Below are 24,038 nucleotides of genomic sequence, written 5' to 3'. Positions count from 1 at the left end.
AAATTTATTATATCTCATAATTTACAAATCCATTGCTTACACCGTTTCTTCTATGAAAAACTAGACTCAATAAGTTTTAATTTCATATTTTATTCATCTTATAATTCGATTTCTACAATTTATGGTGATTTTTCAAAGTTAGTCTACTTCTGCTGTCCAATATTGTTTTAGTTCAAGATGTTTATTACCATTTTTCCTTTAAATTTCAAAGGTCATACAATTCAGTCCTTCCTCAATTAGCCCATCTATTAAGCTAACTTTTCTCAATTAACATTTTATTCCATCATTCTAAACTATTACACAATCTTTAAAAATTAGAATTTTAACACTAAACCTTAATTCACAACTTTTTCACAATTAGGTCCTAAAATCAATTTCTATTGAAATTACTTGATAAAATCATCAAACAACAAAATCAAAGCTTCAAATTCATTTTATTTCATCATAAACAGCTAACACTTATCAATGATAGCTTTTAATTTTGTTCATAAAATCAAAAACTAATGAATTAAACACTTGGACCTAATTGTAAAAGTCACAAAAACATAAAAATCTCAAAGAAAAGGGTAAGAATTGAACTCACATATGTCAAAGTATGAAAAACCAGCAGCTTTCAGACCTCCCATGGCGTTTTTGCTGAAGAAAAATGATGATATCTCTAGATTTTTCAAATTTGTCTTGTTTTATATGTTTAATTTGCAAAATTTCCCATTTTGCCTTTGTTTCTCCTTGTCTTTTTTGCTGATTTTCTTGCCCAACCGTCCAGCCCATACAATTTGGGTCCAATTCCCTTTTAAATCTGTCCTTTTTAATCACTTAAACTATTTAATCACAATTTAATAAATTTTGCACTATTTTCAATTTAGTCCTTTTTAATTAATTGACTAACCAAACGTTAAAATTTTTTAACGAAACTTTAATACTAAATTAATAACACTCCATAAATATTTATAAATATTTATGGCTCGGTTTATAAATCCGAGGTCTCGATACCTCGTTTTCAACCAAATTTACCTGATTAATTCTTTTAAAATCGCAAAATTCACTAATTAAAAATAATTCTTTTAAGTTCGCTTGGCCTATAATTATTATTTGTTAAAATTTCTACACTTACTCGTCGATTTAGTGATCTCAATTCTTGCTTTCCGACACCACTTGAAAAATTTGGTCATTACAAATATAAAATTTTAATATGAATATTTAATGGCATAATTAATGATTCAGTTTTAATATAAATATTCAATATGACTAAACAATTCAATAATATAAATAATATAAAATGTGAAATTTAATTTAATAATATAAATAGTAGATATAAATAAAATTATTACTATTTATGTTTAGTGATTTTTTTCAGATAATTTTGATTTTTATTTGAGAGTAAAGGGTGAGAAGTAAAAATTTAGGGGGAAAATAAAAAGTTTTGGGGGATAAAGTTTTGAGGGAAAGTAAATAGGGGAGTAAAATTTTAGAGGAAAAATATTAAAAAAATTGGGGGGGTGGATTTGGGATAGATGGGAGGTGGGATTGAAAAGAAGTAAAAATTTTAAGAGGAAAGTGGGAGGGAGTAAAAATTATGGGGGAAAATAAAAAGTTTTGAGGGTTTTTGAGAATAAAATTTTGAGAAAAAGTAAATGGGAGAGTAAAATTTTAATGAGAAATGGATTTTGAGTAGACTTGGGAGTTGGGATGGAAAGGGAGTAAAAGTTTTGGGGGGAAAGTGGGAAGGAGTAAAAGTTTTAAGGGAAAAATAAAAATGTTTGGGAGTTTGGGGTAAAAATATAAAATATTATAGTTTGATATTCTAATTATTCGAATTATTCGAGTTATTCGAATTCGAAAACTCAACTCGATTCGAACTCGAAATTCGAAAAAAATTCGAGTTGACTCGATTAACTCGAATAACTCGATTCGTTTAACTCGAAATTTAAATTTTTTTCGATTTTTTCGAATCGAATCGAATTTTACTTATCCCTACTCAACTCAATCACCTCACTCTATGAGATAAACTATGAATCGTATGTCTTGCATTTCCGTCACCCTATGAGGTAGAGAAATCCTCCTCTCTCTCTCTCTCTCTAGCCTAAGCTAACTAAATTTCATCAATGTTGGGACTCTTGGCACATGGAAAGAAGGAAAAAATTATTTAAAAAAAAAAATATTTCTCCACTCTTCAATTCTTTGTTTTTTTTTTTCAAAATTTCTTTTCTACCAACAAGCAAGTCAAAAAGGACATTCACATGTGATGTCCTCTAGGCTAGACATGGTGTCCTTGTTATTGATTTTTCATTTACGCCAATCTGAATTGAATGATCATTTTTACAAGTTTTCTAAAACATAAAAGGGTATAAAACGACTGAGATTGATTCAAGTCTTAAACAAAATCTTTAGACCAGAAAAAAAGAAGGAAAAGAAGAAAAAAAAAAGAAAAAGAAAAAGACCAAAGTCCCCAATCAAAGGGAATAAAAAGATTTCTTGAAAGGATTGGCGGGATTTCAGGCAATTTAAGGACAAAAATCCATAAAACTAGACGTGGGTGTATGCAAGCTATAGAAGAAAACAAAAAGGAGATGATCTTAGCAAAGATAAACAAAGACAAGGAATAAAGGTCAAGGGGGAAGTGAACTGAAGTATTAATAAATGCATGTGCAAGTGGGACCATAGGCCTAGCGGTCGGTAGTCTATCCTTATGGAACTCGACTGGAACATTTGCATGTGCATATTTTGATCCTTTGCAGATCATCTGACCTGAAATTATGACAAATCTCTGTTCCTTTGTTGTGTTTTTCCCTATATAAACCCTTTCTCCCCCAATCCCTATGTCACAACCATCAAGGCAGCCAACCTTTTAATTACCCCTTTTTTCTCTTTGTTTCTTTTCTTCCTCTCTTCCTCACAACTCACTTCAACTAATACTATGGCGATAGCACCATTAACTGCAACTTCTCTTCTGCTGTTTGTCTTCAGTTTTTTCCTGCAAGGCACCTTTGGTGACTATGGGGGAGGATGGCAAGGTGGCCATGCCACATTCTATGGTGGGGGTGATGCATCTGGCACAATGGGTAAGTTTGAGGACATTTTTAACAAAAGGAATTTATGGAAGAAGAAAAAGGGAGGGGGGGGGGGGGAACAAACTTATAAAGTGTGGGGTAATGAAAAAGTTCAAAATTGTTTCAAGCACTTTTGAGTACCTTAATTAGTAGCTTTAAATGGTCTTTTTTACTTTTAAACTTAGTTTCTTATATCCGTTGGTGCTATTTCAGGAGGTGCTTGTGGATATGGTAACCTGTATAGCCAAGGCTATGGGACTAACACTGCAGCACTTAGCACTGCCTTGTTCAACAATGGTTTGAGCTGCGGTTCTTGTTATGAAATGAGGTGTGACAATGACCCCAAATGGTGCCTGCCCGGGTCCGTTACCGTCACTGCAACCAACTTCTGCCCCCCTAACTTAGCATTGTCCAACGACAATGGAGGTTGGTGCAATCCCCCTCTCCAGCATTTCGACTTGGCTGAGCCTGCTTTCTTGCAGATTGCTCAATACCGTGCTGGAATCGTTCCCATTTCATTCAGAAGGTAATATTTACAACACCCTCGAGTAATTATATGTACTACATTAATGATTTAAGCTCATCTTAGTAACAAAATATATTTTGGTCTAAACAGAGTCCCCTGCATGAAGAAAGGAGGAATCAGGTTTACTATCAATGGTCACTCTTACTTCAACTTGGTCCTCATCTCAAATGTTGGTGGTGCTGGAGATGTCCATGCAGTCTCAATTAAAGGCTCTAAAACAGGATGGCAATCAATGTCCAGAAATTGGGGCCAAAACTGGCAGAGCAACTCCTACCTCAACGGCCAAAGTTTGTCGTTCCAAGTCACCACAAGTGACGGCCGGACTGTGACAAGCTACAATGTGGCTCCAGCAAACTGGCAGTTCGGACAAACATTCGAAGGTGGCCAGTTCTAGAGTTTAAGGCAAAGGGTCCCGAATTGGAAGATGTGTATGTAATAGCCAGTGTTTGAGACAGGGGAAGGTATAAGAGGGAGAAGAGTAGGAGAGGCTCAGTCCCATTGTGGCTGTATATTGCTGAGGTGTTTTATTGGCACCCGCTAGGCCTTATATGATGCAGTTTTTAGTAAGCAGAGATGGATGGGTGTTCCATCGCTTTGGGTTTTGTTTTAACATAGCCATGAATGAATGTCAATCGAATTAAATATTCCTTCACTTTATTCTCAACTTAACAGGTTAAAAGAATATGACATCCTAAATGTATAATAAATGCATCATATGAATTTTCCCCATAACACATATAATAAACATTATCACTCACATGCTATGTCTGCAAATTCTTGGAAATGTTAAGCACCAAATCACAGTTAAAACAAGTGTTATGATCCACTCCAAACATTCCTAACGATTTGGTTTCACGTTTTCAAGCCTGAACCGAGAACGAAAACTCATCATCGGTGACTGCTCTAGATGAGTACACATCCCCTTCACTGCCATACGAAGAATAGTCTTCAACATTATCACTATCCCTCTCTTTCAACTCTTCAATCCTCTCCAAAGCCTCTCTCAATTCCCATCTCTTCTCTATATCCCATTCGCAGCAACACATCCCGATCTTCAACAGCTTCAGCATCTCGCCTTCCCCGTTCTTGGTCCCTTTCATGTCTTTGTCGAACACTTCTCCGGTCCATTCTTCTCGCACAACCGAGTTCACCCAAGTTGCCAAATCTGCATTGCCACCTTTACCTTGTCTCAAATAGTTGGCTGGGAACTTACCTGTTAGCATTTCGAGGATGAGTATTCCGAGGCTCCAGATGTCGGTCTTTCGTGTAGTTCGGTCGTATTGGGAGAATTCAGGGGACTTGTATGCCACCATGAATTGTTGGGCGTGTTCTTTGTTCATGACGGGGAGCAAGGCGTAGTCAGATAGGAGGGGGTCGAATGTGTGGTTTAAAAGGACGTTGGAGGATTTGAGATGGCCGTGGGGGAGTGTAAGGTTGGAGAGTTCATTGTAAAGGTAAGCCAAACCCTTTGCTACTCCTTTGATGATCTTCAATCTAGTTGGCCAATCAAGCCCTGGCTCTCCTGGAGCACGCCTTGCTGTGCAAATATGCTAGCCTAACGTTAATTGAGACAAAAAAGGGGGAAAAATGTACTAAGAAATGCGGGAAAAGCGTACCATGAAGATGACTAGCCAGGCTTCCATTGGGAGCAAAATCAGACACCAAAAGCTTCTCTTCTTTTCTGTAATAGAAAGCCACAAGGGAAAGCAGGTTAGGGTGTGACAACCTTCCAAGTCTAACCATGTGCTCTCGGAACTCTTCCTTCCCCACATTATTCATTTGCTTAAACCTCTTCACCACCAAGGCTTCCCCACTCGAGATCACAGCTTTGTACGACGACCCAAAGCTCCCACTCCCCAGCACCTCTGCCGATGCCCTTAGCAACTCCTGCAACTGGAACTTCTCCCTGTCATTTCTCACGAAATAAAGTTTCGCTTTCTCACCTAACTTTCTGTAATGCTGCGATGATTGATCTTCTTTCTTCCCCATTATTACGTTCCCTGCTGGTTTTTTCTTTTCTGCCTTTTTGAACCGGGATGCCATGGCTGGATCTTTGAGGATATAGGAAACTGCGGCGATGAGTGCTAAGACAACCAACGAGCCGGCTACCACGATGATTATTATGATGGTCCGTTTCTTTCTTGAGGAACTGCATTTGGGCAGGGGTTCCCCGCATAGGTTGTTCCCTGCCATCCATGCCAAAATCTTACATAATATAACACACATATTTAACTGTATATCTTTGTAATATTAATCATGTTATTAGTGGATAAGCAGAGAGTTAACAAGGATTTAATTTATATCTGACTTAAAATTTCAAATAAATATATGTATCTAACTCATAAAAGGCTGGGTCTTGAACTAGAAGTGTTATTTTTGTGTGTGTATGTTCAACGAACTAGAAGTGTTTTGACTTGGTCTTGATCCCAAATTCAAATAAAATAATAAAACATTTTCTTTTAAAATTATATAGATATGGTCCATGGCCAGTGGTATCTCCAGAACAGTTAAGTATTACATCGAAGTTGACGTATAAAACTTGGGAATCTTCTTCTTTTTCTTGTTTAGAACCTTGTTCCTTTTATCAATAGCGTAAGCAAAATTTGCGAATGTACTTGAAATGGAAAGCTTATTATGTTCGCATATGAGTGAAAACCAGAACTTTGAATCAATAAAACTAGAGACTTTTTTATATTGAAAATTGAACTCATGAAAATCATATATGTTAATAATAATATAATTGATACCTTCGAAGAGGCTTGCATTCATCTTCCTCAAACTATACGGTATCGGACCCTCGAGCTTGTTATAAGCTAGATTAACAAAACTGCCATCCTGTTTAAAATCCTGTTGAAAATCCGGTATCCGTCCTTCAAAATGGTTCTGCTCGAGGCTCAATTGAAACAAACTCGGCAATGTAGCCAATGATTTCGGGATTGAACCAGAGAAGTTATTCCATGCCAGAAAAACCCTCTGCAAGGCCAGCATGCCTGTGAATCCATCGTCACGTATCTCACCCGAGTAATGATTGTATGCCAAATACAAGGCTCGTAAAGAAGTGAGCTTCTTAACATCTGGGAATGGACCACCAAAGCTGTTGTTCATAAAGCTTACGGTACGTAAAAGCTGCAACCCCGTTAGTGCGTCGACGTCGATTACGCCTGTCAGACCCATGTTTTCTAGCTTCAGACCGAAGACTGAGCCTTTGAAGCAGCGCACACCGGTCCAGTTTGGATTGTCGCATGGACCTGGACCCGAGCCGTTCCAATCGTCTAGTTGAGAGCCGTAATTGGCTAACGAGTCCTTAAACCTGAGCAAGATTTCGGCCTCGGTTTCACTCCATGATGGTGCAACAAAGCATGCTAATATGAACAGCAATAGAAACCAATAGTAACATGGTTTTAGTTTATTATGGACCATTGTTTGAAATGTGAAGGGCTTCAGCTTTGGATTGGGTGAGGTGAGGGAGGGCTTGGACGAAGATGATATGATGAAGATGAAGATGCAAAACGACAAAAGGACATTGTGATTGGGATTGACAAAGTCCCTGTTAAAGCTGAGCTGTGATGCCTGGCCGGCAGCTTAAGGGTGTGATTAATTATTATTCGATATTAATTGAGGCTGAAACGTCACAGTCATTCCCTTCATGGAAGTGTTCTAATTTCTTGGTTGACGTCTGGCTGTCAACCTGAGTTTGGGAACAACGTTTGTTCTTGGTTTCTTAAAGGGATTGTTCGGGAATATCTCTAGTAAGGATGGTCTTGGTCCTTACTCCATTGCTATCTTATAAGTACATAAACAGTTATAGGATATTCACGGTAGCGGTGATGTTAATAAAATTTATATAGTTTTTAATTGCTTCTTATTAAAATTGTAATAACGTTTTTTATATAAAAGATATCTTTATATTTGGCTAATTATTTTGAGGATTCATGGGTGCCTCTCTTAACAATGTTATTTTTAAAGTTTGAATTTGAATTCTTCTATTAAAAATATAATGTATTTCACCACTGCACTCAACACTTATCCATAATATAGCAATAATTTTTTTCTAAATTCAATGATTATAAATAATATTATTTATTAAACATTTAGTATTAAAGGAAAAATATTTTTGATTAGTATTATATTATTATAATATAGCTAAATAAATTATTTTTAATTCATGATTTTCTCTTTTAAAAGTTGATGTTTGGATTGATTATACAAAATTTTACTTTTTATGTATTATTTCTAATCATCAAAAATTAAATCATATATTATGATATAATATGAATTTAATAAAATAATATTGAATTTAAAAAATACAAAATCAATTTACACGCTATATAATTTTGTAGGTTAACAATATGTATGGGTGTAAAAATCATACATCATTAAAAGTAAATTTTTTTTTTGAAAATTGTATATTCATATTTAATAAAAGGCTTAATGTAATAAATAACTCTTGAATTTGATAATTATTGTTAAGGTCGTACCTATAATTTATTTTGGACTAATTTGATCCCTAACTTGTAAACCATCGGATACTTTGGCATTTATGCAGTTAGTTTTTCAAAATATGTGGAGGACGTGGACGAATAAACAATGACATGAGTCAACAATTCTAACTATTAAAAATTTATTTAATTTTATAAATTGTTATTTTAAAATATGCTTCAAACATATTAATTTAATTAAAAATTTAAGCGTAAACTATAAGCTCAATCACTTATGTATGCTTTAATTTACGTTTAGTCATTGAACTTCAAAATTTCTTTTATGCTCGTTAATGTTATTTATTTGTTATCTTCATTCAACAATCAGATCTTGTTACGAGTATAACGACAAGCTAATATAGTCGCTAACTTTGATAGTTCCCCTTTTCTTCTTTCTTTTTCTTCATTTTTTAAAAATTTTTATTTCATTTTTCTCTCCCATCTTCGCCACCATCTTCATATTCATCTTCTTCCACGTAGCCCTAGCCATCATTGATGGTCTCTTTGTAATTCACCATCACCAAGATAATGATCGAAACTTATATGACATTGTTGATACAAGGAATCAATCAGGAGGAGGTAAAGAGGAGAGAGTGGTGGTTGTTTAGAGGCCGATTCACTTGTGACAAGTGGAGAGTGGGAGGAAAGAATTAAGAAAGGAAGAGAGAAGGAGAAGGGAAAGGTGAAGGTTGAAAAAGGTTAGAGAATGGTAAGTTATTAGGTGGAATGCTTAGGGAAGAAGGAGATCCCTAATATCTCGTGTGCTAGGGTATATATAAGGGAGGTCCCCTTGTCATGGAGTGCCATCTCACTGACAATACGGATGGTAATTTGCTCGTATGGTTGACTAGGTGGCAAGTCTGCTACATGTCAGTTGTCATCAAGATTAGTACTTGTGGTCCTACTCTAACATTCTCCTTACTGAGGTCATACGAGGTTGTTATGCCTTGATGGTCCTTTTTTGGTCCCTTATATGGAGGATAAAAGTGGGTGGCTTATTGGAGGCCAAAAGTGGAAGTGAGTTGTATGGTCATCACTAGGGGTGGGTGCTCACTAAGCCATTCGTGCTACCATGTGTCCAAGTTAGGGGTAGGGATATGAGAATTGCCCCTCTAGTCAAGAGGTACATAGGTTACAAAGTGCCGTTTCTTGAAACCATTTAGGCAAAACCCCAATGAATAGTTATTATAGCAAATAAAGTAGTGGGTGGATGGAAATACCAACAATTATCAATTATGCGTGCTAAGGAAGCTTCGAAAAAGGAGGGGATGCACTGAAGGTTCTAGAACGACTACATTAATTAAAAGGTTGTACAATTGTTCATGGAGAGATAAGGGCTAATGATGGGTTGTGTCATTTAACAAGACACGTGTCTGAGTGGCATTGATTGTAGAGTGTCAAAGTGTTTGGTTTGCAAAATGCACCATTTTTTAGAAGGGCCTATATATAATCTCCTCCTTCAGTGGGTGGAGGTTATTTACTTTATCTGTCATTCTTAGGTTTTCTTAAGCTTTTCTTTTTCAAAGCTTTGAATCCCTCTAAAAGTTTCTAAGTTTTCTCTCACTGTTTCTTCCTCATTTCTTTTTTTTGTTCTCCTGTTTGGTGCCATCCTATCTTTTTCATCTTCTCTACTCAGATTTGAGGGTTTTTAGGGTAAGGATTTGATTTCTCAAACATTTTCATTTTATTTTGCAACTACTCATTTGTTTTAATGGCAAGAGAAATTCATAGTAGGGAGGCTAACACCTTTAATAGGGCTTAGAGGAGGAAAAAGAATCCTTCAAGGTTTGTAAGGGAGGTCGTGGAAAGTGGTACTTTTGAATGCACCACAATCGAGATGGAGGTAGAACTGTTGTTTCATTGTTGTGGGTTGTTAGTAGACCTGTCACATCCCAAAAACCGAGTTAGAAGAAATTGGGTTAGTGAAATCAAAAGTGGTCACGCCTATTTTGAATTAAGGTTGTGAAAATTATGTAAAGTAATTTGTTCTGGTTCAGTAGTTAAAAATTGTGATTGTGAATGAGAAGTCCTATGTTCAAATGCTTTTCCTTTAATTTTTGTTTCAACCTTTGACTTTGAAGACCCAACTTATATGTTATTTTCGCTCAACTGATGTTAAGAATGAGCCTGCTGGTTTAATGGTAAGGCTTTAGGTTACACAGAGGTCTTGTGTTTGAATCCCGTGTGTGCAAAGTGAAAAATTATTTTTATTTAAAACTCTGGGGAAAAAAACTGATGTGTATAGTTAATAGGGGTTAGTGGGTAGGTTTTTTTTTTAAATATAACAATTAATCCCTAAAAACACTCCTTTTTTTTACCGTCTATCACCTCCACTCCTTTTTTTCACGTTTCTTTTCTTCTTTTCCTTTTATATTTATATTTATATTTATATGTTGATAATGAGTATAAGGATAATAATTCTAAATTATTACTATAAATATGAATAAAGTATTTTAACCTATAAAGAAATAAATTAAAATATCCTGAATTATTTTAAATATCATAAAAATATAATAAAATCAAGTAAAATATTATAAAACATCATAAAATACTCTAAAACCATGCAATTGTTATAAAATAAAGAGAGATAGAGAGTTTAAAGAACAAAGAAAATATGGGAAGCAATAGAGAATGTATTTTATTGATCAATAGGATGATTACAATGCTTCATCAGAGTCTCTATTTATAGGCATAAGAAGTATAAAATAAGTAGAGATCTAATTCTAGTAACTATAAGAATTTAAAGTATACCAAAACTTTATCTTGATCATGATGGACATCCACTTAATAAGATATTTATAACACTCCCCCTTGGATGTCCATTGATAGATAATGTGCCTCGTTAAAACCTTATTAGGAAAAACCCTATGGGATAAAAACCTAATGAAGGAAAAAGAGTACACAATCTTCTATTACAAGCTGTCTCATTAAAAACCATACTAGGAAAACCCAATGGGACAAAACCTTAGTCAAAGGAAAAGAGTACAACTTGTTTTAGACTCACCCTAGTGGCAACATTACATTACATCTTTGAGTTGTCACGTTCCAATCTTGTGTAGTAGTCTTTCAAATGTTGAAGTTGGCAACTAAAATGATCTGCTAAATTATCACTAGAATGAATTTTTTGATCATTTATATCACTTATTTTCTCAAAATCATGGGTGAAGAATAATTTTGGTGAAATATGTTTCGTTCTATCACCTTTGATGTAACCACTCTTCAATTGAGCTATACATGCTACATTATCTTCATATAAGATAGTTGGCATATTTTCCTATAAAGGAAAATTACATATCTTCTGGATATGTTGGGTCAATAACCTTAGTCAAATACACTCTCAACTTGCTTTATGCATTGCAATTATTTCTACATGATTTGAAGAAATGGCATGTAATGTTTGGTTTGTTGAACGCCATGATATGGCAGTACCTCCATATGTAAATAAATATTCTGTTTGAGATTAACCTTTATATGGATCTGATAAGTATCCAGCATCAACATAGCCGACTAATAGGGATTTTGAATCATTTGAATAAAATAACCCCATATCAATAGCCCCTCTGAGATATCTATGTGTTGGAGAAGAATTAAATCTTGCTAACAAGTTTATAGCGAAAGCTATGTCAAGTCTTATATTGTTTGGAAGATACATCAATGCCCATATGGCACTTAGATATGGTACTTCAAGACTAAGAAACTCTTCATCATTCTCGCAAGGACGAAATTGATCTTTATTTACATCTAATGATCGTACAGCCATCCAAGTACTCAATGGGTGTGCTTTATCCATGTAAAATTTCTTTAATATCTTTTTTGTATAAGTTGATTGATGAACATGAATTTTATCTTTTAAATGCTCGATTTGTAGGCCAAGACAAAACTTTGTTTTTCTAAGATCTTTCATATCTAATTCTTTCTTTAAACAATTTATTGTATTTTGAAGCTCTTTAGGAGTTCCAATAATATTTAAATCATCAACATAAATAACAATTATCATAAAATCTGATCCAAACTTTTTTATAAAGACATATGGACAAATTGTATCATTTTTGTAACTTTTTTATAAAGACATACGTCCAGATTGTTTTAATCCATATAAACTTTTCTTTAATCTTATCGAGCAATTTTCTCGAAAAACTCTACATCCTTTTGGGATTTTAAATCCTTCAGGGATTTTCATATAAATTTCACTATCAAGTGTACCATATAAATAAGCTATAATAGTATCCATTAGATGCATGTTAAGTTTTTCACGTACTACCAGACTAATAATATATCTAAATGTGATTGCGTCCACCACAGGAGAATATATCTCTTCATAATCAATATCGGGCCTTTACAAAAATCCTTATGCTACAAGTCGTGCTTTATATCTTACGACTTCATTTTTTTTCATTTCATTTTTGCACAAATACCTATTTATATCCTACCAGCTTTACACCTTTAGGTATTTGGACTACAGGTCCAAAAATTTCACGTTTAGAAAGTGAATTCAATTCTACTTGAATTGCATCTTTCCATTTTGACCAATCTTTTCTATTTTTACATTCCTCAATAAATTTAGGCTTGGGATCCTCATTTTCTTTTATTATTTCAATAGCGATATTATAAGTAAAATTGTTGTCAACAACTACATTTTTTTCAGTTTCATCTTTTTTTCGTATTGACGTAACTTATCGAAATCTCTTTATTTTCATCATTTTTATTTTCACTTTTAGATAATGAATCTCTTCTTGAGTTTTATAATTAGTTATGTCATGAGTCTCTTCAGGAACCCCGCCTCTACTATATGACCATCTTGAATGTTTGCTCCTTTTCTTTTATGAGGATTTTTATCTTTAGAATCGACCGGTCTTCTACACTTCAGGCATGAATTACTTTCTTTTACATTAACAGTTTGCCCTATTAGGACATCAATTCATATTGGATCATTTTCAGCTAGTATGTGAGATTTAATGAATCTGGCAGTTGATTTGTAAAATGAATTATCTGTTGAACTTCTAGTTCACATTACTTTTTACGAGGATCTTAGACATTGATAATTCATTTCAAGTACTTTATTAATCCAGCTTTTTATTCTCTTCCCCTAATGTTGGGAAAACAGACAACTCATGTCATAACTAAATCTTGAATTAATAGCTCAAAAATATTATAAGGAGACTCATATAAATATACATTCTCAATCTCTTATGATGACCCATCTTTGTGCGTTGTGGTGGAGCAGTTGTAAAATATACCGCACATCCAAAAATTGTAAGATGAGAAATATTTAACTCTTGACCAAAAATCAATTGTAATGGGGAATATTTTTAATTTATTGGCTTGATACGTACAACATGTAAACCAATACAATCTCATGCTGAAATAGAAAGTTTTGTTCTCATAAGTAATGGTTGAACTATTAGTTGGAGGCATTTGATAAATGATTCAGCTATATCGTTTTATGTGTGAATATGACCTATAGGATGTTCAACTTTTATCCCGATTGACATACAATAATTATTGAAAGCTTAGGACATAAACTCACCAACATAAGCAAGATGAATTGTTTTAATTGCATTATATGAAATTAATCATTTAAATAAGCAATCTCGCAAACGACAGTTTGTGAGTTGATAACGATGTGATTATTTTGTAGATGCATCTACCAAAATCATATAATGTCAAAATCATCCACATGGTGGACGAATGGGCCCATATTCATTTCAGAAATCCAAAACATTAAATCTCAACTTTAACTAGTGAGTTTGTAATAATCAATTATCATTGAGAATAAGCAACACATGAGAATTCTTTAAATTAAATAATCTTTTGATTGTTTAAAAAATGTCTATATGAATTCTCAATTAATTTTCGCATTATATATAATCTAGGATGGTTTAATTGGTCACGCCAAATAGTAAATGTAATTGTATAAGTAAACTTTTGGTTTACTTAATCATGTTTTCAATTGTACTAATAATGTAAATATAAAACTTAACAACTAATAATTTTATCGTCATTCTTTTTATTTTGTAATCACATATAAGCAATATTATGACATTTACTTTTGGAAATGTCTACATCAATGTGAAGTCCATAATGTTATTAACTTAATAAAGAAATATAATTTGCAAATGATTATTTGCAATATTCACTTCAGGGAATATGCCAAAATCTTCAAATATTTTGACCACAATTTTTTTGTTTTTCATTATTATTCTTTTTCTAGTGGTTAGAAGTACCACTATTATAATCACCTTGATAACGGTTATTTGTACATCTCCAACCACATCCTCAATTACAACAATAATCATAATCTTTATATTTTCATTTTTCATAATTGTTATATACTGCTACATTCACTTCAAGGAATGAAGCAAAACTAGTGGGAAGAATTTCATAATTTTTCATTAGTAACTTATTATTTTGCTTAGCCACTAGAAGGTACGAGATTGTTCAAAATACTTGTGTAACGCCCAAAATAAATTTATTTCTGCTTCTGTAAAATCTCGCATAAGTGTGTATCTGTTTTAGTAGTTAAGTGTTCTGGGTGTGTGTGTGAGGTCTTGGGTTCAAGTCTCATCTTTGCCAAATTTTGTTATTTTTAGATCCAAGCCTTATTATTGTTCGGTGGGCTTATATTAACTTTTTTGACAATTCATATCAGAATGAGCTTGCTAGTTCAAGTGGTAAGGAGTTAGCTTGCCTTAAGGTCTTAGTTAGAATCTTGGCACAAGCATTGGTATTATTTTTTTTAACTCGGTTCTGTGGTAAGAGTTTTGGTGGAATTAAAAGTCTGTAGTAGTTAAGATTGAGGGGTTAGTGGGGAGGAATTTGGGGGAATATGATATTATCTGATTTTAATCTATTTTTTTTTCAAAATTTCATCTCTCCTCCAAAAATTCCCAAAGTTCTGACGTGAATTTTTCTTCCTTTTGCTCTCTGCTGTTTTCTTCTTCCTTTTCCTTGTCATTGATTTTTATTTTTTCTTTCTATCTATTATCGAATTTCTGCGCCTCGTTACTTCGGTGCTTTTCGTGCGATATTGGAGAAGATCAAGGGGCTGGAGGCTGCTAATCGACACTCTGGTAGGGTGAAATCATCGTTATTCATTTGAAGGTAAGGATTTTGGTAAATTAAAGGGTTACTTATTTTGTTGTGGTTCGGTTTAGTCGTACTTTTTAAACGACTAATTTGATCAATTTGTTGGACAATTATAGGTTTTGGTGGTCTTGGGATTGCATTTGCTGAGAAAACGTACTAGTTGTGTACCCGAAATATGAAAAATTAATGTACCCGAAATATGAAAATTGAGTTTCGAAAAAAGCTAAAAAAGGGCACTGTTGATGCCACATGAGAGTGTGGTCGACCGTGTAGGTGGCCATGTGCGAAACACAGCCGTGTGGTCGATGAGGGCATGGCTGTGCGCAACATATGACTGTGTGGTGGCGTGAGCATGGCTGTGTGAGCCACACGGGCTAGGCTAAGTTGGGCGTGTGGGCCTACACAGGCATGTCACACAGGCATGCGAATTTTAGGCCAGGCTATGTGGGCTACATGGGTAAGGCCAATCTGGGCGTGTGGGCCACACAGGCATGTGAATTTTGGGCCAGGCTATGTGGGCTACACTGGTAAGGCCAATCTGGGCGTGTGGGCCACACGGGCATGTGGGCCCATAATTCTAAAAATTCTCCTAGGGTCGCACGAGTCAATTCGATCGATTGTGGGCCTACTATAGGGTCAGTAATGGCTAATTAAACCATGATTTGCATGCTATGATATTCTGATTGACTAATCTATGTAGGATACTAAATGTATGCCTGAATATAATGACGTATGTATATCTGTTATTTGTATTAAGCATATTGAGCATGTGTAATCTACTATATCTGTATTTGATTTTCTATATCTGTTATTGGGGTAGGTTTTGTATATGAGGAGGAAGTATTCCATCTGGCGTCGATCACCTATATTTTGACATTTCGACTGCATATACTCTGTTATGTGTCTTAATGGCACAATGTGGTGTGTACGGATGGGTGAGTATTTTTAACCCCACATGGTGTGATGGGATAGACAGAGTTGGTGTGCAGAGGATGGGGGTAGGATTCTGTATATCTGAATTTGAAGTCATTATCCGAATCAATCAAATCGAACTCAGATTCAGATTTGATGTATATATAACTCTGCATGTTTGCATTCTTAATTCTGTTGTGTTACACATTGAGTTTTCGTAAACTTACATCTGTTGTTTGTTTTGTCTGGTAATCTATAGACTTAGGCGGATCGGTGTGACAGAGCCTTTCAGTGACCACGAGTTCATAAACTGGTTGTGTTTATGGTTTTATTTTAAAGATTATTTCTAGATTTTTGTAACAATTGGACTCTCTACGGACTTTGTGGCTAGTTCTCTTTTGGATTTGGACTTTTCTTTTAATATTTAATTTGGAACTGTTATCTGAAAACTATGATTTCTACTAAAAAAAAGGTTTTTATAAAAATACGAACTAGTTTCTTGAAATTTAATATTTTCGTAAGCTCCCGCTATTAAACACGATTTAAGACTTATTAAGTAATTGAATAAACGTTTTGATGATGGAAAAAGGAAATTAGGAGGTTTAAAACCGAAATGGTTTTTACGTGTGGAGATTGATATCAAAATCCATTCTTTGTGACATCTCCGGATACGGCCCTAACGTCTAGGCTGGATTTGGGTTGTCACAACTGTCATTTTCACAATATTGCTACTGCAAGAGCACATTAGATATTTCAATCATATAGTGTAATGTATTCCTACGAGGAATATATATAATACAAATACATGAGTATCTCATGTTATTTCTATATATGGCTTTTGTAGCACCCCAAACCCGGCCCAGAAGTTATGGCCGGATCCGGCATGCCACATCAAAAACGTAAAAAAAAATTTCCTTTCTAAGTCCAGAAAATCGTACTTGATGTTCAAAAGATTAATTCATTAAGGGTTAAAGTGAATGGAAGCTATGCACCAGGTAGAAAACCGGAAAAGAGGTGGTGAGTCCATCGGACTGCTTAAGTACCAAGCTCCCTTCGGATCCAATCCTAGACATGCATACCGCCATTGCCACACCTTAATGTCATGGATATTTCTAGGAAAACCGATTTGATTAAGTCATTTTTAGGAAAAGTTATTAATTTTGGAAAATACTTTCATTGCGGAAGCTTTGCTTGTTGTCGTGTTATTTTGAAATCAATTGTTGTTTTTGAAAACGCGCCCTAAAGCTATCCAATTTTAACAGTTAAAATAAGTAATACCTATCTTAGTAATACATATTAAAACCATAAAAAATAATTAAGCGGCCTTATTACATTTAAAAGCCCAAAAACTTCAAATGTAAATAAAAGGATGTCCAGTTCACCGAAGAAAATCAAACTTTCGAGCGGGTGGCCACTCAAATTCCTCACAACTCCAAGCCCACTATGGTTGGGGATTTCTGCGTGGATAAAATAAAAGGGTGAGTTTGGGGAAACTCAGTGTGTAAGGAAAACCCTTCAAAGCCCAAGTCAGCTCAAGCCTATTGGGCCTAAGCCTATTCGTAATAGTGGTACTGGGCGAGCCCTTTTCAGATTACAATAAACGGGCCTTAGCCCTTATTCAGATAACAGTATGGCCCATAGGCCCATTTCAAAATACATGCAACATTAGTAAACATATGCAAGCCCATTTAGGAGACTACTCAACCCACCAACCACTACACTCCACCCGTACCAGCCATATACTCCATGTGGGGATAGCTCAACCCACCCAGCCCAATACTCCACAGTTGCAGCATTGCTACTCAGTTAACAGTAAATTGAGGCAAAGCCTCCAAGACGTGGACAAGCCACTTTCAAGACTTCCTCCGTCAATATCCCAATCCCATGTATCGATAATAACAACATGGCATGCAAGAAATAACAACAATCAAACATGCATTTAGGTCAATTTAACCCTAGGGGTATTTCGGTAATTTTGCACCTAGGGGTATAACAAGAATTTTCCATACATAGGGTATTATAGTAATTTAGCTGCTTTTAGGGTTTTCATGCATATTCCTACTTTTCACGTACTAACGAGAATCAGGTACCGAGGGTTCTTACGAATTGGGCAGTTGGCCCATCATTCCAATTTTGGCCCATTAAGCCCAAAAATATCGAGGGCACGTAAATCATGCACTTTACGGTCCAAATTTTGCAGCTTACCAAAAACATTAATCGATTTATCTCACGAGCATTCGCACACTCGCAAATCTACAAAATATCGGTTTTCGCATTTCGCTTTTCGACTTTTGCCGATCCGGACTAAGAAAGAGGTGTTAGTTACTGAGACCTATTTGCGACGATATCTTGACGAGATCCACACACGAACCGCCTACAATTGGATTACTAACACGTTAATCTAACTATTCAAATACAAACTACGATTAACCCCTTACAATATTCGCCAACCACATCTACGATCATAGTAAGCTTATAAGAAATCAATAAGCAACTCATTAACAAATTTTTGTCAATGTTTACCACATAATCATAATTTCACTGTAAGCTGTCTTCCTGAGCAACAGTCACTAAATTATTTATAACTGGAGCTACGAAACTCCAAATCAAGTTCCGTTAATTTTCCCTGAAAATAGACTCATATATCTTCTATCTATAAAATTTTCAGAATTTTTGGTTTAGCCAATCAATACCAGATTTTTCTTAAAGTTTCCCATGTTTCACTGTTTGACTAATCTGACCACTCTTCATTACGAATCAAATTTATCATTGTAAAGAATTCAAAATATGTTCTTGTTTATTTCATTAGAAACTAGACTCAATAAGCTTTAATTACATAATTTATTCAGCTTCTAATTCATCTCCCACAATTTATGGTGATTTTCCAAAGTCACATTACTGCTGCTGTCCCAAGCAGATTTATTACCAAATCACTCTTTCACACCTAACTTGCATGCATGTTATTTAAACATGTATATCACCAATCAATCATCACATATCTATGATTTTACTTAAGTATAATCTCCATTTCATCATTTTAAAGCACAACATGTTAGCCGATTTTTCCCTTTAGCATCTAAGGCACATGCATGTTCATTTGTTTGGCTCAACTTCACCTATCTTCCATTTTTCATCAAAAGAACATGAAACAACAACCATTTCCTTCATTTTAATTCATGACTAAATGCTCACAACACACCCAAAAACCAAAATATGCTTCAAGAGTTAAGGTAGAATTAAGAAGAACTCATGAACATCAAGATAGAAGCAAACTACCATGAACTTATCTTCAATTTTCTTCCCCAAGTGATCGAACATTCAAGAGCTTTCTCCTCTCCTTTCTCTTCTCTAACTTTCGGCTATGATGAACAAAGATGGACAAAACTTTGTTCTTTTCACCCCTTTTTCTTTTAATAAAATTTCATATTTCATCCATTTAATTCTTTAATACAAAAGACATGAAATGCCCATCATGGAACATTTACCTAACCCATTATCATGAAACATTTACCTAACCCATTATCATGGAACATTTACCTAACCTATTATCATGAAACATTTACCTAACCCATTATCATGGAACATTTACCTAACCTATTATCAATTTGTATCAATTTGTACCATAAATTATGGATATCAAGTGTACATTTTGTCTACAACAACATGATGGTTGGCCACTTCATGTAAAATGGGAGGTTTATCATGCAAATCCTCCTATTTTGCACTCCTATTTATTTGGCCACTTCAATTTAGCCTATAGCATTTTCAAACATTTTCACATAGGTCCTATTTCATAATTTCACTCACAAATGACAAAATCAAAGCATGAAATTTTGTCAACATTCACAGAATTCCCGAAAATTGGGGCGTTACAGCTTTAATGTAAAACACATGAAGGTTTTATTCAACATATATCTTCTTCATCTAAAAAAAATATTATATTTTACAAAATTTTGCATCACAATAAGGTAAAATATTATCTCTTAAAAAAAATTTTTATTTTATTTTATAGTTTGATGCAATATTAGCTCTTCAGGAGTATATAATCATGTAACAGCCTGTTTTTAGTCAAATCGAAATAGTAGTTTCGGGATCACAAATTCGAGGTTAAAAAATTATTTTAAGTGTTTACATCATGATAGTATGTATGTGTGAAAGTTCCGTGAAGAAATTTTATCATTTGAATAGTTAATTTGATAAAAAGGACTAAATCATGTAAAGCATAAAACTTGAGTTCTAATAGCTAAAGGTATCTAATAGCTATAGTTTATTAAGGTAAAGGTCCTTATGTTGTAATTATACCATTATAATGGTGGGTGGACAAATATGGGCTTATAATAAGTGTTTTAAGTGATTAATATTAAAGGTTAAAATAGTATTTATAAAATAACTTAAGTTAAATAATAAAAACATTATGTTTTCATCTTTATTAAGCCATCACCACCGAATTAGGGATTGAAAAACACCATTTTAAAGCTTGAAATTTTGGCAACTTCAATTGGTTATTAAGGTATGATTTTTGACTCAGTTTTTGATAATTTCTATGTTTTTGTGATCATTAAAAATAGTATTAGCTAGCACAGGGACTATTTTGCAAAACTGTTAAAATTTGTGAGAGTTGCCATTGATGAGTATATGAGTATTTTGATGTTTAATGATAGATTATGGATATTTGTTGTTAGTTAAATAAGTTTTGTTAAGTGATTTTTAGTAAAAATGCAAATTAGGGGCTAATTTGTGAAATGTGAAATAAATGAAAATTATGGGCTACTAGGGGAATTATGGTAATTCGGCTAGCATGGGTATATTTGGAATTTTATTAATTTGTGATTTTTATGAAATAAGGACTAAATTGTGAAAAATGTGAAATGTGTGGGGCAGAAGTGTAAATGTGTTTTAAAGTGTGTTTTGGACTAAATTTATTGAATAAATGATTAAATAAGTTAATTCTAAATATATTAGATCAAGAAAGGAGAAATACAGAATTGGATCGGGGAAAAGATAAAGTTATCGACTAATCGACTCGATTTGTCGTTTTAACATCCGAGGTAAGTTCGTATGTTATAATTTCATTTCAAATGTATTTTATGTGCTTTGATATAGCATGAATTGTGATTATGTGATTACGGACAAGTTGAAAATGATTTGACGAAAATTCGACAGTTGGAATCCTGGTTGAACCTTAGGAATAGTTTAGGATGCTAGTGACATGTCATTAGGGATATCTTGAGTTGGCTTTGGGCCATGATTTAACACTTCGGGTGCGAGATAAATCGATTTGGCTTCGGGCCATGCATATCGGCTGATTTGGCTTCGGGCCATGATATTAGAATTTTGGATAAGTTACATTGATTTGGCTTCAGGCCATGGTATAGATACTTATCGTGTAAGACCCTAGAATATCCTACTTCTATTCCAAATGTTCAACGGGTAAATGAAAGATATGGTTGAGTATGAGGTTGGTACAAGATAGTACAGGTACGTATGGTAATGAATTGAGTTTTGAAACTAGGGAATTAATAAGTTCTTTAGTAAGTTATGTGAATGATCATTTGATAGCTTTGAGATTTTATAGAATTGTTGTATACTGTTTTCTATTATTTGAATGTTTAATGAATGGTGATAGTTGCTTATTGTTAACATACGAGCTTACTAAGCTATATAGCTTACTTTGTTACTTTTCCATGTTTTATAGTAATTTCAAAGCTAGCTCAGACTCGGGGATTATTGGAAACTACATCACACTATCCACTAACACTTTGGTACTTTTGAAACTATGTTTTGGGTCATATGGCATGTATAGGGACTTTGAGTCATTTTGGTTATATTTTGGTAATGATATTGGCCATATGATTTGGCATTGTAAATGTTTATGTTTTGGCATGTATATATATAGCCATGTGTGATGGCTTATTTTGGTTTGTTTGGTATGTTTGAATAATGTACATAAAAGTATAGTTATGTCTTGTGAATTGAGTTGGTCGATGGTTATGTGATGATTGATGATAATAGGTACTATGAATGGTAAATTGATAATTTGCGGATATAGGTATGCTTGTGAAATTAGGCTAAATAATGCATAATTGATAGTGGTCATTTTAGTGAATTTAAAAGTCAAGGATTGGTATGAAATTAGGTGGCTATATATGGTATTTATGTTTTGTTGTGATTGATGTTGGAAATGGTATAAATCATGCTTGGTTTGGAAGTAAATTATAGTCTATTGATGTTGGGTTTGGTGCCATTTGGGTTGTGTAGGTATATGTAAAATTGGGTGGCAAATTGGCTTGGTAAATAGCCTATTTTTGTCCACACGGGCAGAGATATGGGAGTGTGTCTCAGCCATGTGTGACACACGGTCTTGTTACACGACCGTGTGTCACTTGATGTTGAAATTAAAATCAAGTCAGTATGTTCCACACGGCCTCACACACGGGTGTGTGAGTTGGCCGTGTGGCATGAGTCAGTATACTCTACAGGTTTGGTACGGCCTAGCAAACGGCCTAGCACACGGACGTGTGTGGCTATTTTTAGGGCACACAGGCTAGCCACATGGGCATGTGTGTTGGCCGTGTGACCTAAGTCAGAGAGTTACATGGGGTCGGACATGGGCTGGAACACGGCCATGTGCTCCACTTTCGAATGTCTACACGGCCTGTGACACAGGTGAGTCTGGTGGCTGTGTGAGACACACGGCTTGGCCACACGGGTGTGTGTCCCTTGTTTTGAGAAAAAATTTCAAAGTTTCGTGAAAGTTTCTTGAACTATCGGTTTAGTCCCGAACCACTTCTAGAGCATGTTTTGGGCCTCGTAGGCTCGTATAAAGGACAAATTGATTGATATTGAATGATGATTGTTTGTAATGATTGAATGTATGTGAAAAGTATGATTAAATGTATTGTAAGTCCGGTAATGCTCTGTAACCCTATTCTGTTGTTGAAAACAGGTGAGGGGCGTTACAAATCATTTTATTATATAACCTTAATGAATGCGTAATTTATTTTATATTATATACCGTTTTGCAATTCTTTTTAACATGAATGATAAAAAATTATGATCTTCTAAAATTTTATTTATTCATATAAAATGAATATGTATAAAACATATATTAAACATAACAAATAATAAATTCATGTTACTAATAAATCATTGTGGTTAGATAATATATATTTTTATATATCATAACACAACAAAATACAAAATATTATAATGTGAAATTAAAATAACTTTACAACTATAAAGGTTTAAACATAAATATTTTCTATCTTCTACCTCTTATGACATAATTTCATTTCAAATTTTACAATTATATGAAATTATCACAGACAAAGGTGAATATCTCAAAGTTCATGACAAGTAAATATTTTTACTCGCATTTCGTAATAATCATATATCTTAATCAAAATCAAAATTAAACCAATCAATTCTATTAAAAAATTTATCTCCACATAAAAATCCAATAACTAAATGCGTGGTTTTATAAATTCATAGAGATACGGATAATGAATTATATAAATTGAGCTTTTAATAGAAATCAAATCAAATTTCAAAAAGTTGATTAGATTGACTTATGTTACCATGAATGAGAAGTAGTGATTATAAACATCTTTTGTAATGAAGAGAAAAGATCATCTCCAAGCAAATATCAAAAGTAAACTTTGAGAGTGAGTCTTATTTCTCGATTTCATATAGATTTCACTATCCTTAAGAACAAAAATAAAATAAGTTAATAAAAATAATGATAACATATAATGAAAGAATAATAAAATAATAATCAAATATGAAATATTAAATAAAAGAAACTTCCTGTAAAAACTTTGTATATTGTTGTCAAAGATATATTGGAAATCATGGAGGATAAATTTGATCATCGATAAAATGAATTATCACTTTGAGCAAGATCGTGCTGATAACGTGTTATAAATAAAAGAGATAGAGAGACTAAAGAACAAAGAAAATATGGGAAGAAATAGAGAATATATTTTA

At 34.0% G+C, this 24,038-nt stretch overlaps 2 protein-coding genes across 2 annotated transcripts; one reads left to right on the top strand and one right to left on the bottom strand.

Annotated features, from left to right (window-relative positions):
- Positions 1 to 2,728: 2,728 nt before the first annotated feature.
- Positions 2,729 to 4,220, top strand: LOC108487503 (expansin-A8-like). The gene is made up of 3 exons (XM_053020140.1): positions 2,729 to 3,062; positions 3,264 to 3,576; positions 3,667 to 4,220. The coding sequence occupies exons 1-3, from the start codon at positions 2,918 to 2,920 to the stop codon at positions 3,968 to 3,970; spliced, it is 762 nt and encodes a 253-aa protein (XP_052876100.1). The 5' UTR covers positions 2,729 to 2,917; the 3' UTR covers positions 3,971 to 4,220.
- Positions 4,199 to 7,181, bottom strand: LOC108487502 (probable LRR receptor-like serine/threonine-protein kinase At4g31250). The gene is made up of 3 exons (XM_017791858.2): positions 6,324 to 7,181; positions 5,193 to 5,762; positions 4,199 to 5,113 (listed from the first exon to the last, which is right to left on the bottom strand). Exons 1-3 carry the CDS (start codon positions 6,994 to 6,996, stop codon positions 4,437 to 4,439), a joined length of 1,920 nt encoding a protein of 639 aa, XP_017647347.1. The 5' UTR covers positions 6,997 to 7,181; the 3' UTR covers positions 4,199 to 4,436.
- Between the last annotated feature and the right edge of the window lie 16,857 nt (positions 7,182 to 24,038).

The sequence above is a fragment of the Gossypium arboreum genome, chromosome 10, assembly GCF_025698485.1.
Source record: "Gossypium arboreum isolate Shixiya-1 chromosome 10, ASM2569848v2, whole genome shotgun sequence".
Lineage (NCBI taxonomy): Eukaryota > Viridiplantae > Streptophyta > Magnoliopsida > Malvales > Malvaceae > Gossypium > Gossypium arboreum.
The sequence above is the reverse complement of the archived record's forward strand: the minus strand, read 5'-3'. Positions and strand labels throughout refer to the sequence as shown.